This window comes from Colletotrichum aenigma (assembly GCF_013390185.1).
Source record: "Colletotrichum aenigma strain Cg56 chromosome Unknown KSG_Cg56_contig04, whole genome shotgun sequence".
Lineage (NCBI taxonomy): Eukaryota > Fungi > Ascomycota > Sordariomycetes > Glomerellales > Glomerellaceae > Colletotrichum > Colletotrichum aenigma.
The window spans coordinates 6,179,822-6,196,256 of NW_023500910.1; the positions used below are offsets into that span (position 1 = coordinate 6,179,822).

Here is a 16,435-nt window from a genome sequence, read left to right on the forward strand (position 1 = left end):
CTCATCTTCCCAACCTGTTCCCACTATCCGCTTCAATCGGCATAGCAAAGCTCCATCCAAGGCCTTTCAATTCCCAATCTGTAACCGGGAGTGCCATCTTCATCGCCAGCTTGGTTTCCAGAATTCTTCTTCACTTGGCATCCACAACACATTCCCCCCATCAACGTTGCATCTTGCTGCTCCTCCATCCCAGCACTTCACTCCACCGCCAACGACATTGACACCCTGCACTGATTCGAATATCAGACGCAGACGCAGTCCACGAGCGAATAAGCAGGGAATCTCCTTGCGTCTAGACATACCCAGAGTCTGACCGTCCGCTCGCAGCGGCATCCCATCGCCAACATGCCCGGCGAAGTCATCAAGGAACCCAACCCACCTGCTCTGCCCTCTCACCTCCCTGACAGTGTGCTTGACCTCGCCGTAAAGATCCAGAAGAAGCCTTTGGACGCCAAAGTCGCCAAGTCTCTGCGCGACTTCCAAAATGCAGCCTGTTACATCGCTGCTGGTAAGCCGATCCCACCCTGCCCCTGTAGATCTAGCCATCTTCCCGAACCCCGGCTGACAGCGAACAGCGATGATCTTTCTCCGAGACAATGTGCTCCTAGAGTCTCAACTGAAGCCTGAGCATATCAAACCCCGACTGCTGGGTAAGTCCCCCGTGGAGTTGGCCGAGCGATAGCTGACGGCACAGGTCACTGGGGTACTTGTCCCGGTCTCATTTTGGTGTGGTCCCACCTCAACCTTCTCATCCGCAACCATGACATGGACATGATCTATGTCATTGGCCCGGGCCACGGTGCTCCTGCGGCTCTGGCATCCCTCTGGCTGGAGGGTTCACTGGGGAGATTCTACCCGGACAAGTACAGCCTTACCAAGGAGGGTTTAAACAACCTCATCACCAAGTTCTCGGTGCCTGGTGGTTTCCCCAGGTAAGGTCCGAGTCCCATGATAGTCAATTTCACACACTAACACAACCAGCCACATCAACTCGGAAACACCAGGTGCCATTCATGAGGGCGGCGAGCTTGGCTACGCCTTAGCTGTCTCCTTTGGTGCGGTGTTTGATAACCCGGATCTTATCGTCACCTGCATTGTGGGCGATGGTGAAGCCGAAAGCGGTCCTACCGCGACGTGAGTTGTACGATGTCTTGTTTGGAGCCTATCTAACCGACCATAGGGCTTGGCATGCCATCAAGTATCTCGACCCCAAGGAGTCTGGTGCCGTCATTCCCATCCTTCATATCAATGGCTTCAAGATCAGTGAGCGAACCATCTTTGGCTGCATGGACGACAAGGAAATCGTCGCCTTGTTCACCGGCTATGGCTATCAGGTCTGCATCGTCGACGATCTTGAAGACATCGACACAGATCTTTCCGGCGCCTTGGAGTGGGCTGTTACGGAGATCAAGAAGATCCAAAAGGCTGCACGATCGGGTCAGCCCATTGTCAAGCCCCGGTGGCCCATGATCGCGCTGCGCACTCCCAAGGTAAACCTCACCTAACCTGCGAGGAAACTCAGCTGACCTATTCAGGGATGGTCTGGACCGAAGGAAGTTGACGGGGTCATTATTGAGGGCTCCTTCAAGTCTCACCAGGTCCCACTAGCCAAAGCGGGTTCAGACAAGACTCACCTCGAAAAGCTCGATGAATGGCTCTCGCGCTACGACATCGGCAATCTCCTAACCGACGGCAAACCCAACACCAGTATTCTCGAAGCCATCCCCAAGAATGACAGTAAGAAGCTCGGACAATTGAAGGCCACATACGACCCGTACATTGGCCTCGAGGTCCCTGACTGGCAGCCCCTTGCAGTCGAGCCTGGTGAGCAGACCAGCTGCATGAAGGTGACCGGAAAACTTCTCGACGAGGTGATGCAGGCCAACCCCAAAGGCTTCCGTATGTTCTCTCCTGACGAGCTCGAGAGCAACAAGCTTGATGCCATCCTCGACCACACCGGCCGTAACTTCCAATGGGACGAATACTCCCGGGCCCAGGGTGGCCGTGTCATTGAGATCCTCTCGGAGCACTGCTGCCAGGGATTCATGCAGGGATACACACTCACCGGCCGTGTCGGTCTCTTTCCCAGCTACGAGTCTTTTCTGGGTATCGTGCACACGATGATGGTACAGTATGCCAAGTTCAACAAGGTGGCCAAGCAGGTCAAGTGGCGCGGCGAGCTGGCCTCCATCAACTACATTGAGACGAGCACCTGGGCTCGACAGGAGCACAACGGCTTCTCCCACCAGAACCCCTCCTTCATCGGCGCAGTCCTCAACCTCAAGGCCGAGGCGGCAAGAGTAGGTCCCCAATCTACTGTCTCTTTGAAGAACGCCACTAACATGGTCAGGTGTATCTCCCCCCCGACGCAAACTGCTTCCTTAGCACAGTCCACCACTGCCTCCAATCCAAAGACAAGGTCAACCTCATCATCGGCTCCAAGCAGCCCACCGCAACCTACCTCTCCGCCTCCGCAGCCGCAGAGCACTGCCGCATCGGCGCCAGCACATGGTCCTTCGCCTCCACCGATGGCGGCGCCAACCCGGACGTGGTCATCGTCGGCGTCGGTGTCGAGGTCACCTTCGAGGTCGTCAAGGCCGCCGAGCTCCTCTGCACCCTGGCCCCGGAGCTACGCGTCCGCGTCGTCAACGTCACGGACCTGATGGTCCTCAAAGCGGAGGCTAAGCACCCGCACGCCCTGACGCGGCAGGTCTTCCTGGAGACCTTCACCGAGGACCGGGCCGTGTGCTTCAACTACCACGGGTACCCGACGGAGCTGCAGGGCTTGCTGTTCGGGCGGCCGGGCTTGCATCGGATGACGGTCGAGGGGTACCGCGAGGAGGGCAGTACGACGACGCCGTTTGACATGATGCTTGTGAACTGCGTGAGCCGGTATGACGTCGCGATTCGGGCATTGAAGGGCGGCGCGGGGGTGAATGAGAAGGTGAAGGCGAGGTTGGACGCTGCGATTGGGGAGATTGAGGCGAAGGTGAGGGAGGTGAGGGAGTTCATCCAGGAACATGGAAAAGGTGAGCGCACATGCTCTAAATGCATCGATGATGAAAGCTAACAATGATGGCAGATCCTGACGATATTTACGACGCTCCCAAGTTCTGAGCGAGAGCTACTTAATGGTAATAGATAATGGACGCACAAAGAACGTGAAGAATGACCGGACAGCCAGACAGACAAGCAGAAATATTTAATAGACAAAAAATGCAAAAAGAAAACGTCGGCCGACAGAGATGCGCGAGATGCCTCGTGGGTGAATCGAACACCCGATCTCCTCATTACTAGTGAGGCGCTATACCACTTAGCCAACAAGGCTTGAATCCTGGGGCCGAAACTGGATCTCATGTAGGCGAGCGGTGGGCAGAGCGAGAAAAGGTGGCGCTCGATGGCGGGTTATGGACAGTTGAGTGGACACAAGCTCTTGAGAAGTTTCATCACGACCTTTTCTTGATGCTGCGAAATGCATTTTGGGTTGTGGCAGCGTTTTTCTCTAGCGGTGTCAATCAGTTGGGCAGAGTTTGGCTGTGCAGGCCCATGCTGTGCCGCTCGGCAGTGCTCAGTAGTCCAGAGGCTCCAACTGCGACCGTGAGTTGACAGTGACGGTGGCGGGTCTTGAAATAAGACAAGTGAGATTGAAACTGGGCAAATACAGCTTTAATGTGTGTTGAATGAAAAGACTCAATAATCTTCTCATTATATGTCAAGTTGAGTGAGATGTCATCTTTCCAGGCAGCACTCACACCGAACCTCACTGAGTCCTCCCGTCTCACCGTGCCTCACATGGGCTAAGGCTTCCGCGGCAGTACCTCCTCCCTAACACGTCCCCCACAGACGCCGCCCAGTCACTCCCAGCTTTCCAGTTTAGCAGATACCGAGAAGGTATCCCTCCGCCCCACCCCCACCTCGAAATTTCCCCGTCGCAGAAAAAAAAAAAAACCACATCACGACGACCACCGAGATCCCCGCAGTGACAGACCGAACATCACAACCACCGCCAAGCGCCGCCCGCCGCAAGGAAGCGAAGCCCGTCTCTGTCTCTCCCCTTTCTCCTCCTCCCTTCCGGTCGCGCCCGCCCACGATGGTCTACTACTTCACCTCCACGGTCGTCGACCCCTCCGCCTTCATCTACGTCGGCAAGGACAAGTTTGAGAGTACGTCCGTCCCCCTTTTCGCGGCATGAGCTGGTCCACGACACCGCCACCGCCGGTAACAAAGACTGATGAGAGTCGCGTGCGTATAGATGAGGAGCTGATCAAGTACGGCTGGGAGGAGGACGTCTGGTAACTCCCCCCTTCACCCCCCTCTCATCTCACTCACTAACCACCACCAGGGTAACCACACCACACCTCATCCCCTCCTCTCACCCTCAACTAACCACCAACAGTTCCACGTCGACAAGCTCTCCTCCGCACACATCTACCTCCGCCTCCCGGACCCCTACCCCTCCGCCACCCCCGCCATGACCTGGGACGCCATCCCCGAGCCCCTCCTCACCGACCTCGCGCAGCTGACCAAGGCCAACTCCATCGAGGGCAACAAGAAGGACAACATCACCATCATCTACACGCCGTGGTCCAACCTCAAGAAGGACGGCTCCATGGCCGTCGGGCAGGTCTCCTTCAAGGACCCGCGGAAGGTGAAGCGCGTCCTCGTCGCGCAGCGCGAGAATCCCGTCGTCAACCGCCTCAACAAGACCAAGGTCGAGAAGAAGCCGGATCTGCAGCAGGAGCGCGAGGATCGGCTCAAGGAGCTGCGGAAGCGCGACCAGGCGGCGAGTCTTATCAGGAAGAAGGAGGAGGCGAGGGTGATGCAGGAGAGGAAGGAGAAGAAGTGGCAGAAGGACCATGCGTATGACGATATCTTCTCCGAGGAGAATATGGAGGGCTCGAGTAACCAGAATCGTTCTGAGGATTGGGAGGATGATTTCATGTGAGGACGGCGGGTAGATATTCCCGTTTCCGAATTCAATCAAGCCAGCATGTTTTGTTACCATGGGAGGATCGCGCGATACAAAGATTGACTCATCATGTGCTTCATTATGCTATGCTACCCGGCTACTAATCGAAACGAAAAGGGGTATTTCAAAAAACGACGCGCCCCGCAAGTCAGCTACACATGCCGATTCCAACGCGACTCCGACTCCGTCCGATGCCCATAGACTCCATCCGTCTTGAAAGTTCATGACTATCATCCGAAGCATACTTTTCGCCCTCATGCTGCTCCTTCTCCTTCTCTTGCTGCTGCCCCTTTTGCTTTTTGTTGCCGCTCTTCATGTCCCCGGGCGACTTCACCAACACCGGCGCGTCGTCGTCATCGTCCTCAACTTCGTCCAAGTCATCATCATTCCTCGGGTCTAAAAAAGGCGACGAGGAGGGTTCCTCCGTGTCGCCGCCATAATCTTCCTCCTCTTCCTCTCCATCGTCACGGAGCTTCACGACGGCTTCCCCACCCGGCAGACCGACCGTCCGCGCCTCGAGCGTCTCGGCAATGTCGAGGAGGAGGACGTCCATGGGGCATATGTACGCCACGCGTTTCCGTCCGCTCCACGCCAGCACGTGTCCGCACACCCTCCCGTGAGCGCGCTCGACGACCCACGCACCGCTGTCTCCGGGCACTCCCATGGCGAGCTTCTTGCTGCCGCCAGAGAGCTCCGCGGGCGTTGCGGAGGCCGCGCTACTGACTTGGTACGTGTGGCTCGGCGTGATGCGACCGGAGATCTTCACGCTGGTCAGGGCGGGCAGAATGAGGCCTGTTTGGAGGCCACTTGTGCGCGCCATGCACTGGACCTCCATGCCGGGGAGTGCCGACGTCGGCGCCACCGTTGTGGGGTGGAGGTCGAGGGCCTCGTGGGATGGGCGTTTCCCGGTCAGGAGTGACGACGGCCTCGTTCTGATCCTCGGGATGGTGTTCTCGTCAGGCTGTCGGTCGCCATTGAATTCGAAAAGAGCCCAGTCTATCTCGTGAATGAGCCCGTTTTGCTCCCTGCGTCGGAGACCGCTGGACGCATAGACCTCCCCGAGTGTAAAGCTGTCCAGGTGATCCTCGTCCGCCGTCTCCTCAGAGGCGTAGAAATCGTCCTCGACGTCGTCCCTAGCTGGTTGCGTAATGACATAACCGTCGCCGCAGCCCGGCTCAACGCCTGGGATGTCGCCGGGCTGGTCGAATTCCCCCTCCTCGTCGCTTTCGTCCTCGTCCGAGGCCTCGCTCGTGGCATCCGTCTCTGAGTACGCTTCCGATTCGGAGTCGGAGAATTCGCACGCAAAGTCCTCGCCACTACTGCTTTCAGCAGACGACTCCCCGTACCAGTCGAATCGAACATCGTCAGAAGGCCTCGCCATGCTTCGACGGGTTGGATCCTGGTCTTTGGCGTGCTTTGCGATTTCCACTGGATCATCCAGCATGTGGTGCACCGTCATTCCGTAGGGCTTGTCATCCACTACTACGAGACCGCCCAAGCTGACGGGCGGTAGATGTCGGTCGCCGACCCAAGCGCCGATGCTGGCGCCGTTGGTGGGACGGTCCTGAAAGTCGGGGTTGGCGGCTTTCACCTCGTCATCCTCCTCGTCGTCGTTGGCGGCACTTCGCTTCACTTCGTCCGACTCCTTCCGCGACCTCAGCACCTGTCCTTTAGACACCTTCAAGCCGAATCCGGACTTTCCATCAAAGAGCTGGCCAAGTTTGCGGGTGAGAATAGACTTAACCTTGCTCACCGAGGTGCACACGACCAGAACTGTCGGTTGCGTCTCCTTAGGCGAGCATCCGATGGACTCGAGTGAGATTTCGACCGACTCCTCGCTATGCTTGCGGTAGAAGTGGCGCAGCGCCTGGTTAACCTGGGGCATCACAATAGTGTTCCACTTCTCGATGGCGTCAGCTGGCAAGGGAATCTGGGGGTACAGTCGGGTCTTGGGCGACTTGGCAGGCTTGGAGTCGGCCGGCAGCTCTGCGGGCGCCGGTGTCGCGGCCGCCTCCTCAGCGTCTCTCTTTGCGAGCTGACGCTTCTCTTCCTCGGCTGATGGGTACGAGCGCGCGGGGCTCGGGTCGGGAATCGGGGCCTTGACGTCAGATGGGCGGCGCATCTCGGCTGGCGGGGGAACGGTCTTGGTGTCCTTGGATGGGCCGGAGATGCTTTGTCTCGGGGAGTCGGAGATGGGAGACACAATCTTTTCGCCAAGATCCAAGCTGAGACGGTCGTCGAGAGCGCTGACGCTATCGAGGATGCAGCATGCCTCGAGGTAGCGGCTCGCCTTGAACTGCACGATGGAGAGTAATTCCTCGCCAATGACCTTTCCTTGGAGCTCCTGGTCAACTGCACCCCAGCACGTCTGGACGGCCTTCATGTACTGAGTTCCACAGCGAATGGCAAGCTGCTCCAAGACTCTCTCCGGAATTGGTTGAGATGGGTCGGGTACGAGATTCTCAAGCTTCGTCCACAAACCGATAGACAACAAGATCATGGCGAGAGAGTACAGGTCGAGAATGCGGGAGTCGGTCTTGTCATTGATTGGTGATGCGGGAGTGGTCCTGGGGTCGAGAGGATGACGGAAAAGAGGAGCAGATGGTGATGATGGCTCTTGATCCGGGGGCGCATCGGGGAATAGATCAAAAGACGAGATCATGGGACGGCGTACATCCACCTCGCCAACGCCTGTCGTCAAGTCGGGCGTTGCCGTGTTGCAAAAGGAAACATTCTTGTCGATAAGGCTGCCGTGGGTGATGCCGCGAGCGTGTAAATCGAAAACGGTGTTGGCTAGATTGTGAGCGAGGCGGAACTTGGCCTCCAATGTGGGCTCAAACCCAGGGCGTGAGAGAAGATCGCCCAGCGTGCAAATGTTGTAAAGGGGTGTCTGTGTGAAGTTTTCGAATGAGACGGCATTGAAGCTCGGGGGGAAGTGGTAGACGAGGCCAAGCCGTGAGTGCTCCAAGTCCTCAAAGTAACCAAGCAGCCTCGGGAGACCAATCCAAGCGCCGGGTGCCCTCTGGGATTCCTGCTGCAAACCCGATGACAGCTTCTCAAACCGCGACATTGGAGGCATGATTCCCGTGACTGAGTAGATGGAGTCGAAAGCAGCGTACTCCAGGAGCAACGGCGCGAATGGTTGACGGCCAATATGCTGGGCCAGATCTGACCAGGCTTGCTTGGTCATGAAGACGATATCTCTCGGTGGTTGATTCGCTCTGGACTCGGTCATAGGCTCAGCCTGTGAAGAGCGGATATCCTGCAATGTTGAGGGGTCAATCTGCTGCGGTGTCTGAATGCGTGTCGACTCGAATTGCTTGTTCTCGTCGATGGCCGCCAGGGGCCGTTGGAGCCTTGAGCGAGAGCCGGAAGTCATTACCGCAGAGGCGCGGGTTCTGGAAAGATCGCACAGAGTGTCGATGGACTGAGTGAGTTCTGTGATGGCCTCGGCAAAGCGAGCCTTGTCCCAGACTACAAAGGGGGTCTTGAAATCACCCCTTGACTTTTCAGAAGCACCGCCGGTCTGCTTGTTGTAGGCCTTCCACAAAGCGTCCAGCTCGGCTAAGCTCTCGCCGACTGTGGACATGACGCTGTGGACGATTTCGCTGATGCCAGCCTTTGAAAGCGAGGTGTCAATCTCGGAAGACTGGTTCGGATCTGACCATTCCAAGCCCCAGCTCACGAAGCGGTCTTTTTGGATGCGCAGCCTGCGGAAGAGGATCTTGACCTCGGGGTCCTCGGCATGCTGGATGGGCTCCTTCACGAAGTCGGATGACTTTTTGGTGTCGTTATACAGACGGCTGAGGCGCCGCTGCATGGGCTGCTGGAAGCCGCCCTGGAAACCGATGCCCTCCATGATGGCTGTTGAAACGGGATGACGGGCAGCAAAGAGGGATGCCCCTCACGTGGGGCGGGGTGAGAGACTTGCGTCGATGAGGGGTGAGTGAGGGAGGGAGGTGAGAGTCTGCTGGATGAGATGAATATGCCTCTTCAGTGCCGCCTCGGATATGACATAATCAAGTCGATGCCACAATTGATGATGAGGCTGAAGTGGCCTTGGTGATGATGAGACGTCGAAGTCGGGGATCGGGACGGTGTGAAGAGTCGGATGCGGGTCGGCTGAGTCGCGCGCGGCGGGGTTACTTTTGTTGGCTGGCTACTGAGAGTGTGACTGCAACTGTGACTGAGTTGCTGCTGCTGCGACCGAGGGGTACGTATTTTGCGCGTAAAGTGATTACGCGGCGGGGATGCGATTCGGGTGAGGCTGAGCTGCGACTATTGCAACGACCTAAAATAACCGGCGCGTGTGTAAAGTGATTATTGGAATTATCTTATTGGAGCTCTTTTCGTCTCGTCAATTCCGTCGTAAATAGAAAATGGTCCAAGTCAATGGAGGATGTGAGAGAAGAGAAATGAAGAAGAGGTGGTGGTGGTGTCGAAGTTGAAATCGCGGGACCCTAGGAGGTGATGAATGACGGGAGCCAACAAGCAAGGCAGTCACCAGGCGTCTCCAGGTCTCCGGGAGCCGTCGCAGCGGGTAGCTAAGAAGGAATCAGATTATTTCGGTGCCTACGAGACGGATGGTCTTTTACCCTTTTCCCACGCGGGCTGAGAGCCGCAGGTTGCAGGTCCAAGATCCAAGGGCCAGGGAGTGACTGACTTGGGTGCTCCAGTACGGTACGAATACACTAGTACACCACCTAGGGAGTACAGGGTAAGGACTAGAGACGGCTCCGCCGCCAGAATGCACCGACAGGGACGAGAAGGAAGACCGGGCGGCCCAAGTGGCAGATTGTGGCTTCGATGGTGTCCGCAGAATGCGAGCGAGCGAGGTGTTGAGCGAGTGTTAATCCGAGTCTTTCGAGGTGCAGTGCAGCGCTGAAATGCTGCTGCCTGGAAGACAGACACTAGGAGGCGTGGATGCGCTGCCGCTGTCTGGGGAGGGACGCCTCTTGATTGGACTCGCTTAGCCTCGCCAAATGCTCTGGTTTCGGTCCCGGCCCGCATATTTGCTGCCGCTAGCTCCAAAACAAGGTGCTGATTGGCTTGTTGTAATTCTGGAGCCTGGAGGGTGGGTCCCTCGGGTCAACCACTCTGGGATGTTGCCATGTTCGCCCGGGTTGCCCGTGGCCAGTGCTTTCCTTTTGTGGGAGTCTTTGGAGACCTCACTCATCGTGTTGTTGGCAGGCACTGAGGAGCGTCTCTTGCCTCATTTCTCATCAAAAGTGAACCTGGTCTTGCTGAATTCTTCTTGGCCGTTATCGCCTCCAGCAGGCTCCTTCTTTCCATTATGGATACAGATACGGATACCTACTTAGGTAGGCAGGTAGACCCTGTATCCCTCACGTGCCTTGCTTGATATCTCGTTCTACGTATCCCGGCTAGCCAACAGCCACCGTCTGGGCAGCCAAATCATGAATGCCACTGAGCTATCCAGATTCCCATCTACACGACGCCATCAGTTCAGCTCATCTTTTTCCTTTCTAGTGATATTATGCACCCTCGGCTCTGCCCAATTACCATTCTCTCTTATATCAGCACCATCCACCACGATCGTGTCTGATACGAGATCAGCACGCCCATCTTCGTGAACCCCCAGATACCCACATTCGCGGTGCCCGACGTTGGCTTCCAGCAGTCATCGTCCCTGAGTAAGCTGAGGCTCTCCCTAGCGTCGATACCCTGGCTTGAGACTCCATCCCATTCGGCATGGCAACAGCAGACCGTCTGCTCGCTTCAAAGTACGGTGCATACATCCATAATCACGGAGACCATGTCCGCACTAGTAAATGGCATCACTTTCCGTCTCTGCTCCGCCTGGCTGCGGGCCGCCCACACTGACTGGCAACCTCCTCCAGATCTTGGCAGAGATCCCACAATACTCCAAAGTTCCTTTTCCCAAACACCCCCAGCGCAAATCCTCCCCCTACGCCATGATGCAGTAAGCACCATTCGACCCGAATTCCCCAGTCTGGATCCGCCCTCTGCCCTCTATTAATGGCAATCCGGCTGCTCAGATCTTTTGCATTTGGGACTTTGGAATTCCTCTTAAGGCACCACACAAAGTCCAAAACAAAACAAGGAGAGACACAGGCAGCCACAGCTGTGGTCCCCTCGGACTCTGTCGCAGAAAGCTCCAGTTATTGTGGCACTTCGGGCACGACCACATGGTGTCGTGCTCCTAGTGTCCTTTTTTATCTCGGTGCCTAAACACTAAACCTCACAGACTGGAGCCACCCACTTCGTCTCCGAGACACCTACACCACCGCACCGCGGCTCCTGGCATTCTTCATTTCTTCATTCAAGGAAAAAGAGCCCCATGGACATGGCAGGCTTCAAAGCAAGGTTTTATCCGCAAAAGCCCCCTCTCTGTCACCAGGGACAAGTGGTGGATCGCGCAATTTTGGTCTCAAGATTGCCAAGTTCTCTTGATAATCGCCCCTGACGGTGTAGAAATCTCCGTCGTACTGCCGTTTGAAGTAATCCCTTCAATACTGGGGCGCCGAACATTGCAGCCAGCTTCTACTTATGAAAAGAACTTTGGGTAACCTTGACTCTGAATAGAGGCAACTGACGGTGAGAGCGTCAGCACTCTGAGTCAAAATAACCCACCTCTTTTCCCTCTCCATCGTGAAACTCCTCGCAGGAAAGACATCACCCGGGTCTCGCAGTAATTCTGCTGCCTGCTCGGCCTCCAGAGACGGTAGCCACCTCTACGAGTCGTGATGCGAGCAGACGAATCAATCTGCTCATTTCGGCCCCTCATCAGACGCGATTAATGCCAAAGGTCCAAATCACATCATGCTTTGCAAAAACAAAGCCACAGCTGCAATTATTGATCCAATATGCCATCCCACATGCACCACCCTGAATTACTCATCCATCTGACGGACAATGTGGATCGATAGCTTCATCACGGTGGCCCCCTCACGATGGACCCCAGCTCGCGTTGATTGCCGGCGGATACAAAACACGATTCGAATTTTGCTTCGCTGACAGCACCGGATCACTGCTTCCCCGTAGCATACTCAACGAGGAGTTTCCTCCCAGATCCTCCCGCTTCTAATCCCGTCCTAGGAGCCGCTGCCTCGCGTGCTCTGAGTTGACAATATCGCTGCCTTGGATGGATTGGCGGTTGTGTCGCGTTCCCCTGATCAGGGATGGCGATAGTCACCACCTAGAACATCCCCTGCGATACCAGAAGCAGAAATACTGCCGCGGAAGGGGTCAAGCCACATCTCTGCTCGTGACTGCCGTAGACGCCTTCTTCGCAACATCATACTACCATCCTCGGGTTCGAACAAGGCGATCGTATTCGATGCCTGTGTCCCGGGGAAAGCCCCCGCAGACTAGGCGGCCGACAAAAAAACGGACCTCTTGTGACTACCGGTGGATTGATCACCGAACCCAGCCGAAAAGATACAGGTCGTATCTGCGGATACAGGCCACTGTATTGAGGTTTCGGGCCGATGCTGTCTTGTCCGAATCTGGACTCCACATCTCTCTCTCCTTGCAAGATGGCATGGCAGGAGACCGGATAAGCCTCCGTGTTAGGACTTCTGCCGGCCCCAAGGGAACAAGGTCTGTAAAGACCAAGATGATGCACGTAAGAATGGGTTAGGACCGGGAAAATTTCCCGTGAAGACTGCCACCGCCTTCTCTATCTTAGTCAGCTGTTTCTAGTGCTGGTGTCGGAAAAAAGGGGTGTGGAAATTCCGTGATCGTGACCGTGATCGTGGACCGTGGTCAATGTCGGTGGTACTCTGGTGTTTGTAGTGGGATTATGCGCACTAGGAGATCATCTATCACGAACTTGGAGTCTGCGAAGCAGAGTGTTACTATCATCAGAAAATAGTAAGAAAGCTGACTGGTCCTTTTATTTTTTTTTATTTTTTCTTTTTTTTGATTGATTTTCTTTTCCCCAGAGACGTTGCATAAATGCCTTGTTGTTACGGCTTCTTGAGGTGTTTAGACTTCAGGCGACTATAGCATCCAGCCTGCGAAACCAGTATTCTAGCCGAGTTACATCCTCCTGCCTAAGCCCATCTTCCTCCTCAACTCTTAATGTTATACCCAGTCTTTCGGCGCCTTGAATCTCCTCTTCAAGAAGTGGTCGGTCTTGGATGTCCTGAAAAACTTGCCCCATTCGGTCGATCCAATAAGTTTCAAAGAACGTCGCTAGAGTGCAACCCGTCGCGTCGATCTTGCTTTCGAACTCAACGAGTAAATTCTCGAGGAGCGCAAGCTCATTAGCATCCTCTTCCCTAATTTCTTTTACCTCGTCTTCTTCGCAAACCTTGTATATCCACTCGAAAAAGCCTTTGTGTTCCCAGAAGCAGCAGCAAGTATGACGGATTGGAAGAGCCATGAAAGTGCACACTCGCAGAATAATTGATCTCTCGTCTCGCGAGACTGCCCAGTCTCTTTCGAGAACTTCGCATAGGCCGATGATTTTGTCCCCCGTGTGTTTCAGTGACACTTGTGTTATTTGGTCAACTGACCAGTCTCCCAGCAACGCCCTCAACATCACTGAGTATGGGTGGCAGCCATCTTTTGAACAACCGCATTCGCATGCATCCAGAGACGCAGACTTGGAAACGTGACTTCTGAGTGACTTGAATAAGCCGGGGGAGTATTCGAAAGATGGCGGGAAAAAATGTAAGAAGTAATGGGGACAAAACAGCATATGCGCTGTGGTAAACTTGACAGGTCTACCGGGTATTGAGGTCGTCAGGTTTGCGCCATGCTCCACCAGCCATTCGTTGTAGGAAAATGTGTTGCCGGTAACACCTAAAGGAACTAAGCCGTGAGAATTTGGAACATCTATTTCCGTGAAACCTCGAGAATAGAATGCGTTTGGTATCTTATCTCTCATGACATTACCTATCCAATCAAGATGATATATGGATCCGGAGGCGTGTGAGTCTTTGCCAACCACTTCTGTGCACAGACTTGGGTGTACAAAAATTCCTTTGTCGTCAAGCGCCTTCAAAACGTCACCTGTGTATCTGTCAAGAATGTTGTTTCCGAGAAGACCAAAACAGCCAATTTCTTTCGGCTCCAAATGACGCAGTCCTAGTGCCTTCAGCTCCTGGCGCCGGGCCGCAAGCTCATCAATGACCATATGTCGTGCTTTGACAGATGATCCTCTCATTGCGAAATTCCAATCCTTTTTTCGGATTGTCCTGGCCAAACACTCGCTGTCAGTTTGCAAAAGAATGCTCACTGATTCTCCGCAGGGACACGTTTCCAAGCACTTGCCATCCCTTGAGCCGCTGCAGATAGCCCTACTCCACTGCAGAGCACATTCAAGAGCGGAGTCTGCTTCGCCTTCGTCGTGAGAATGAAGAATCGACTTGCCATTTCGACTTAAAACGATCCTCAATCCTTCAGGCCATCCAATGAGATGGTGAAATGATGAAAAGCCGAATGCGTCGGCTTCAGGCAAGTTCAGAAACGCTTGATTGTCCAAAGACTCCAGCAACTTCGACTTATTACGGAAAAGCATAGGTTCTAGGGGATGGCCGCAATATACTTTGAAATCTCAGCACTGGTTCTGTGACAATCTTCCGGGGAACGGGGGCGACTCAGTACCTTGGGCTGCAGTCATGGAATTCTTGATCCACATTTGATGAAGATTGATGATTTCCAATTGATGAAAGCGACGAGTTGTTGTAGATCTCACCATCGCAGAGGTGAAGCTATCGTCGTGAGGCCAGAGAGCGTCGAGTGTCTGGACCGTTCGTAGATCACTCTTACCCTCAATGTACCAACCTATTTGTGCATCTTGAAAAGCATATCTGGATGATATAAGCATATTGAACATGAAAGATCCCATCCGGGTGTGGGCGTATAACTCACTCATCATGTTCATTCGGACGGTCCCGTGGAACGCCAATTGTTAAAAGTAATTCGATAAGTTCGTGCCGGTGGTTTTTCCATATTCCCTTGTTTGCCTTGGATGCCGCATGCAGCAACGTGTCGCCGTTTGCATCGATTTCGAACGGCGAGGAGGTCCCAGACGAAAAAACTGTCTTCAGCGTGTGAACACCTCGCTCAAACATTTTGTTACCCTCCTCATTAGACGATTTACATCGTATCAGCATGAGGGCGCGCAATAAAATTTCTACAACCTGGAACGCAGGGCTGCTTTCGCGCATCGGAAAATATGTAAATGAAGGAGATATTCCAAATCCACCGGCCCCGGTAGGGATTGATAGCGAAAAGTCGACAGCTGCTGCGATCAATCCTCGAAACGCTCTGTGCGTGATACCAGCAGACCAGCTATTGGTTTCATGTATGTTAAAGGCAGCGAAAGGGCATCCAATGACATGGGCCCTCCTCGTGACTGCCTCTTTCGCAAAGGAAACGGCCCCGAACGATCGCTTCTGTCGTCGTAGGATACGCTGCGGGTTGCAAGTGCAGCGGAACTGTGACCGTATATCCGTCTCTTGGTAGACAGGCGCAGTTGTGGTAGTCTCTGACGAGACCAGAGAAGATCCATCCGTCCGGCTTATCGTTTCTAGGTTGGTCATGTTGTCGCAGATGGCCTTCAGTGCACTCGGTTTCGAAACCATGTTCTTCAGTGTTCCCGTGGCGCTTGAAGACATCAGATCAGCCATCAACGTCTTCAACTCCATCACATCTTGCTTGGTCGCATAATCTGGTAGACAAGCCAGTGAGGCGTTCTCGTCAACCTTTCTCTCGATTGAGAGCATGGTAACCTCGGATCTTGACACCGTCTGGAGAACTTGCTCGAAGGAGTTTTTCATCTCGAGTGACGCTTCACTAAATCGAGTGAGTACTTCGTCATCGGATCCATCATACAGATGCTTACAGTTCAAGTACTTGAAGTGCTGCCTGAAGGGCCTTGATGACGACGTCGAGCCGAGTGACGAGTCGATCCAAGCGATCCCTGCGAAAGGGGTACAGGAGCCTTTTCTTCTGAATCTTCATCATGGTCCCGGCGGATCTGTTGGTGCCGGTAGCGTCTTCGATTTGAATCTCGTCGAGGAATTCATCAAGCAGCAGCAACTCAGCTTTAGCTGATGCCATGGATTCCCGGAGCGGTGCAGAGCAAATGCCAGACGCCTGGTGCCGGTTGTGGAGTGCCTCGATCTGCGCGACGAGCGTTTCCAGTGATTTTTGATGACGAATGGTGGATTCTATCTCTTCTCTGCGGCATTGCAGGCCGTCGATGTAGACGTTGAGGCCTGAACACACCTGCAGTCCCAGAGAGACCACGCCCACGACTGTGCCCAGAACTTCCGCCATTGTATTTTGCGGCCGTTCGCAGGGCCTGTGAATGATTCTCGTGTGACAAATATGGCAGAAACATGCAGCGTGAGGGGAGAAAGAAGGATTTATCAGGAAAGAACGCAGAAAACGGCGAATCCATAAGAGTGCCCACCTTATTCCGGTCAAGATCAGGCTGACGAGTAGGCTTCGCGAACGTGTTCACGG

At 54.6% G+C, this 16,435-nt stretch overlaps 4 protein-coding genes across 4 annotated transcripts; 2 read left to right on the plus strand and 2 right to left on the minus strand.

Moving 5' to 3' along the window:
- Positions 1 to 345: 345 nt before the first annotated feature.
- On the plus strand, positions 346 to 3,117 carry CGCA056_v007492 (putative phosphoketolase; the record flags this gene model as incomplete). Its single annotated transcript, XM_037322740.1, has 8 exons — positions 346 to 508; positions 576 to 650; positions 695 to 932; positions 982 to 1,134; positions 1,181 to 1,490; positions 1,536 to 2,300; positions 2,351 to 3,029; positions 3,083 to 3,117. 8 exons carry the CDS (start codon positions 346 to 348, stop codon positions 3,115 to 3,117), a joined length of 2,418 nt encoding a protein of 805 aa, XP_037179047.1.
- A 973-nt stretch (positions 3,118 to 4,090) lies between these two features.
- On the plus strand, positions 4,091 to 4,945 carry ccdc25 (Coiled-coil domain-containing protein 25; the record flags this gene model as incomplete). The annotated part of the gene is made up of 3 exons (XM_037322741.1): positions 4,091 to 4,163; positions 4,253 to 4,287; positions 4,343 to 4,945. The coding sequence occupies 3 exons, from the start codon at positions 4,091 to 4,093 to the stop codon at positions 4,943 to 4,945; spliced, it is 711 nt and encodes a 236-aa protein (XP_037179046.1).
- A 172-nt stretch (positions 4,946 to 5,117) lies between these two features.
- CGCA056_v007494 (uncharacterized protein) lies at positions 5,118 to 8,828 on the minus strand (the record flags this gene model as incomplete). The annotated part of the gene is made up of 1 exon (XM_037322742.1): positions 5,118 to 8,828. One exon carries the CDS (start codon positions 8,826 to 8,828, stop codon positions 5,118 to 5,120), a length of 3,711 nt encoding a protein of 1,236 aa, XP_037179041.1.
- Positions 8,829 to 14,829: 6,001 nt separating this feature from the next.
- On the minus strand, positions 14,830 to 15,744 carry CGCA056_v007495 (uncharacterized protein; the record flags this gene model as incomplete). The annotated part of the gene is made up of 1 exon (XM_037322743.1): positions 14,830 to 15,744. One exon carries the CDS (start codon positions 15,742 to 15,744, stop codon positions 14,830 to 14,832), a length of 915 nt encoding a protein of 304 aa, XP_037179040.1.
- Between the last annotated feature and the right edge of the window lie 691 nt (positions 15,745 to 16,435).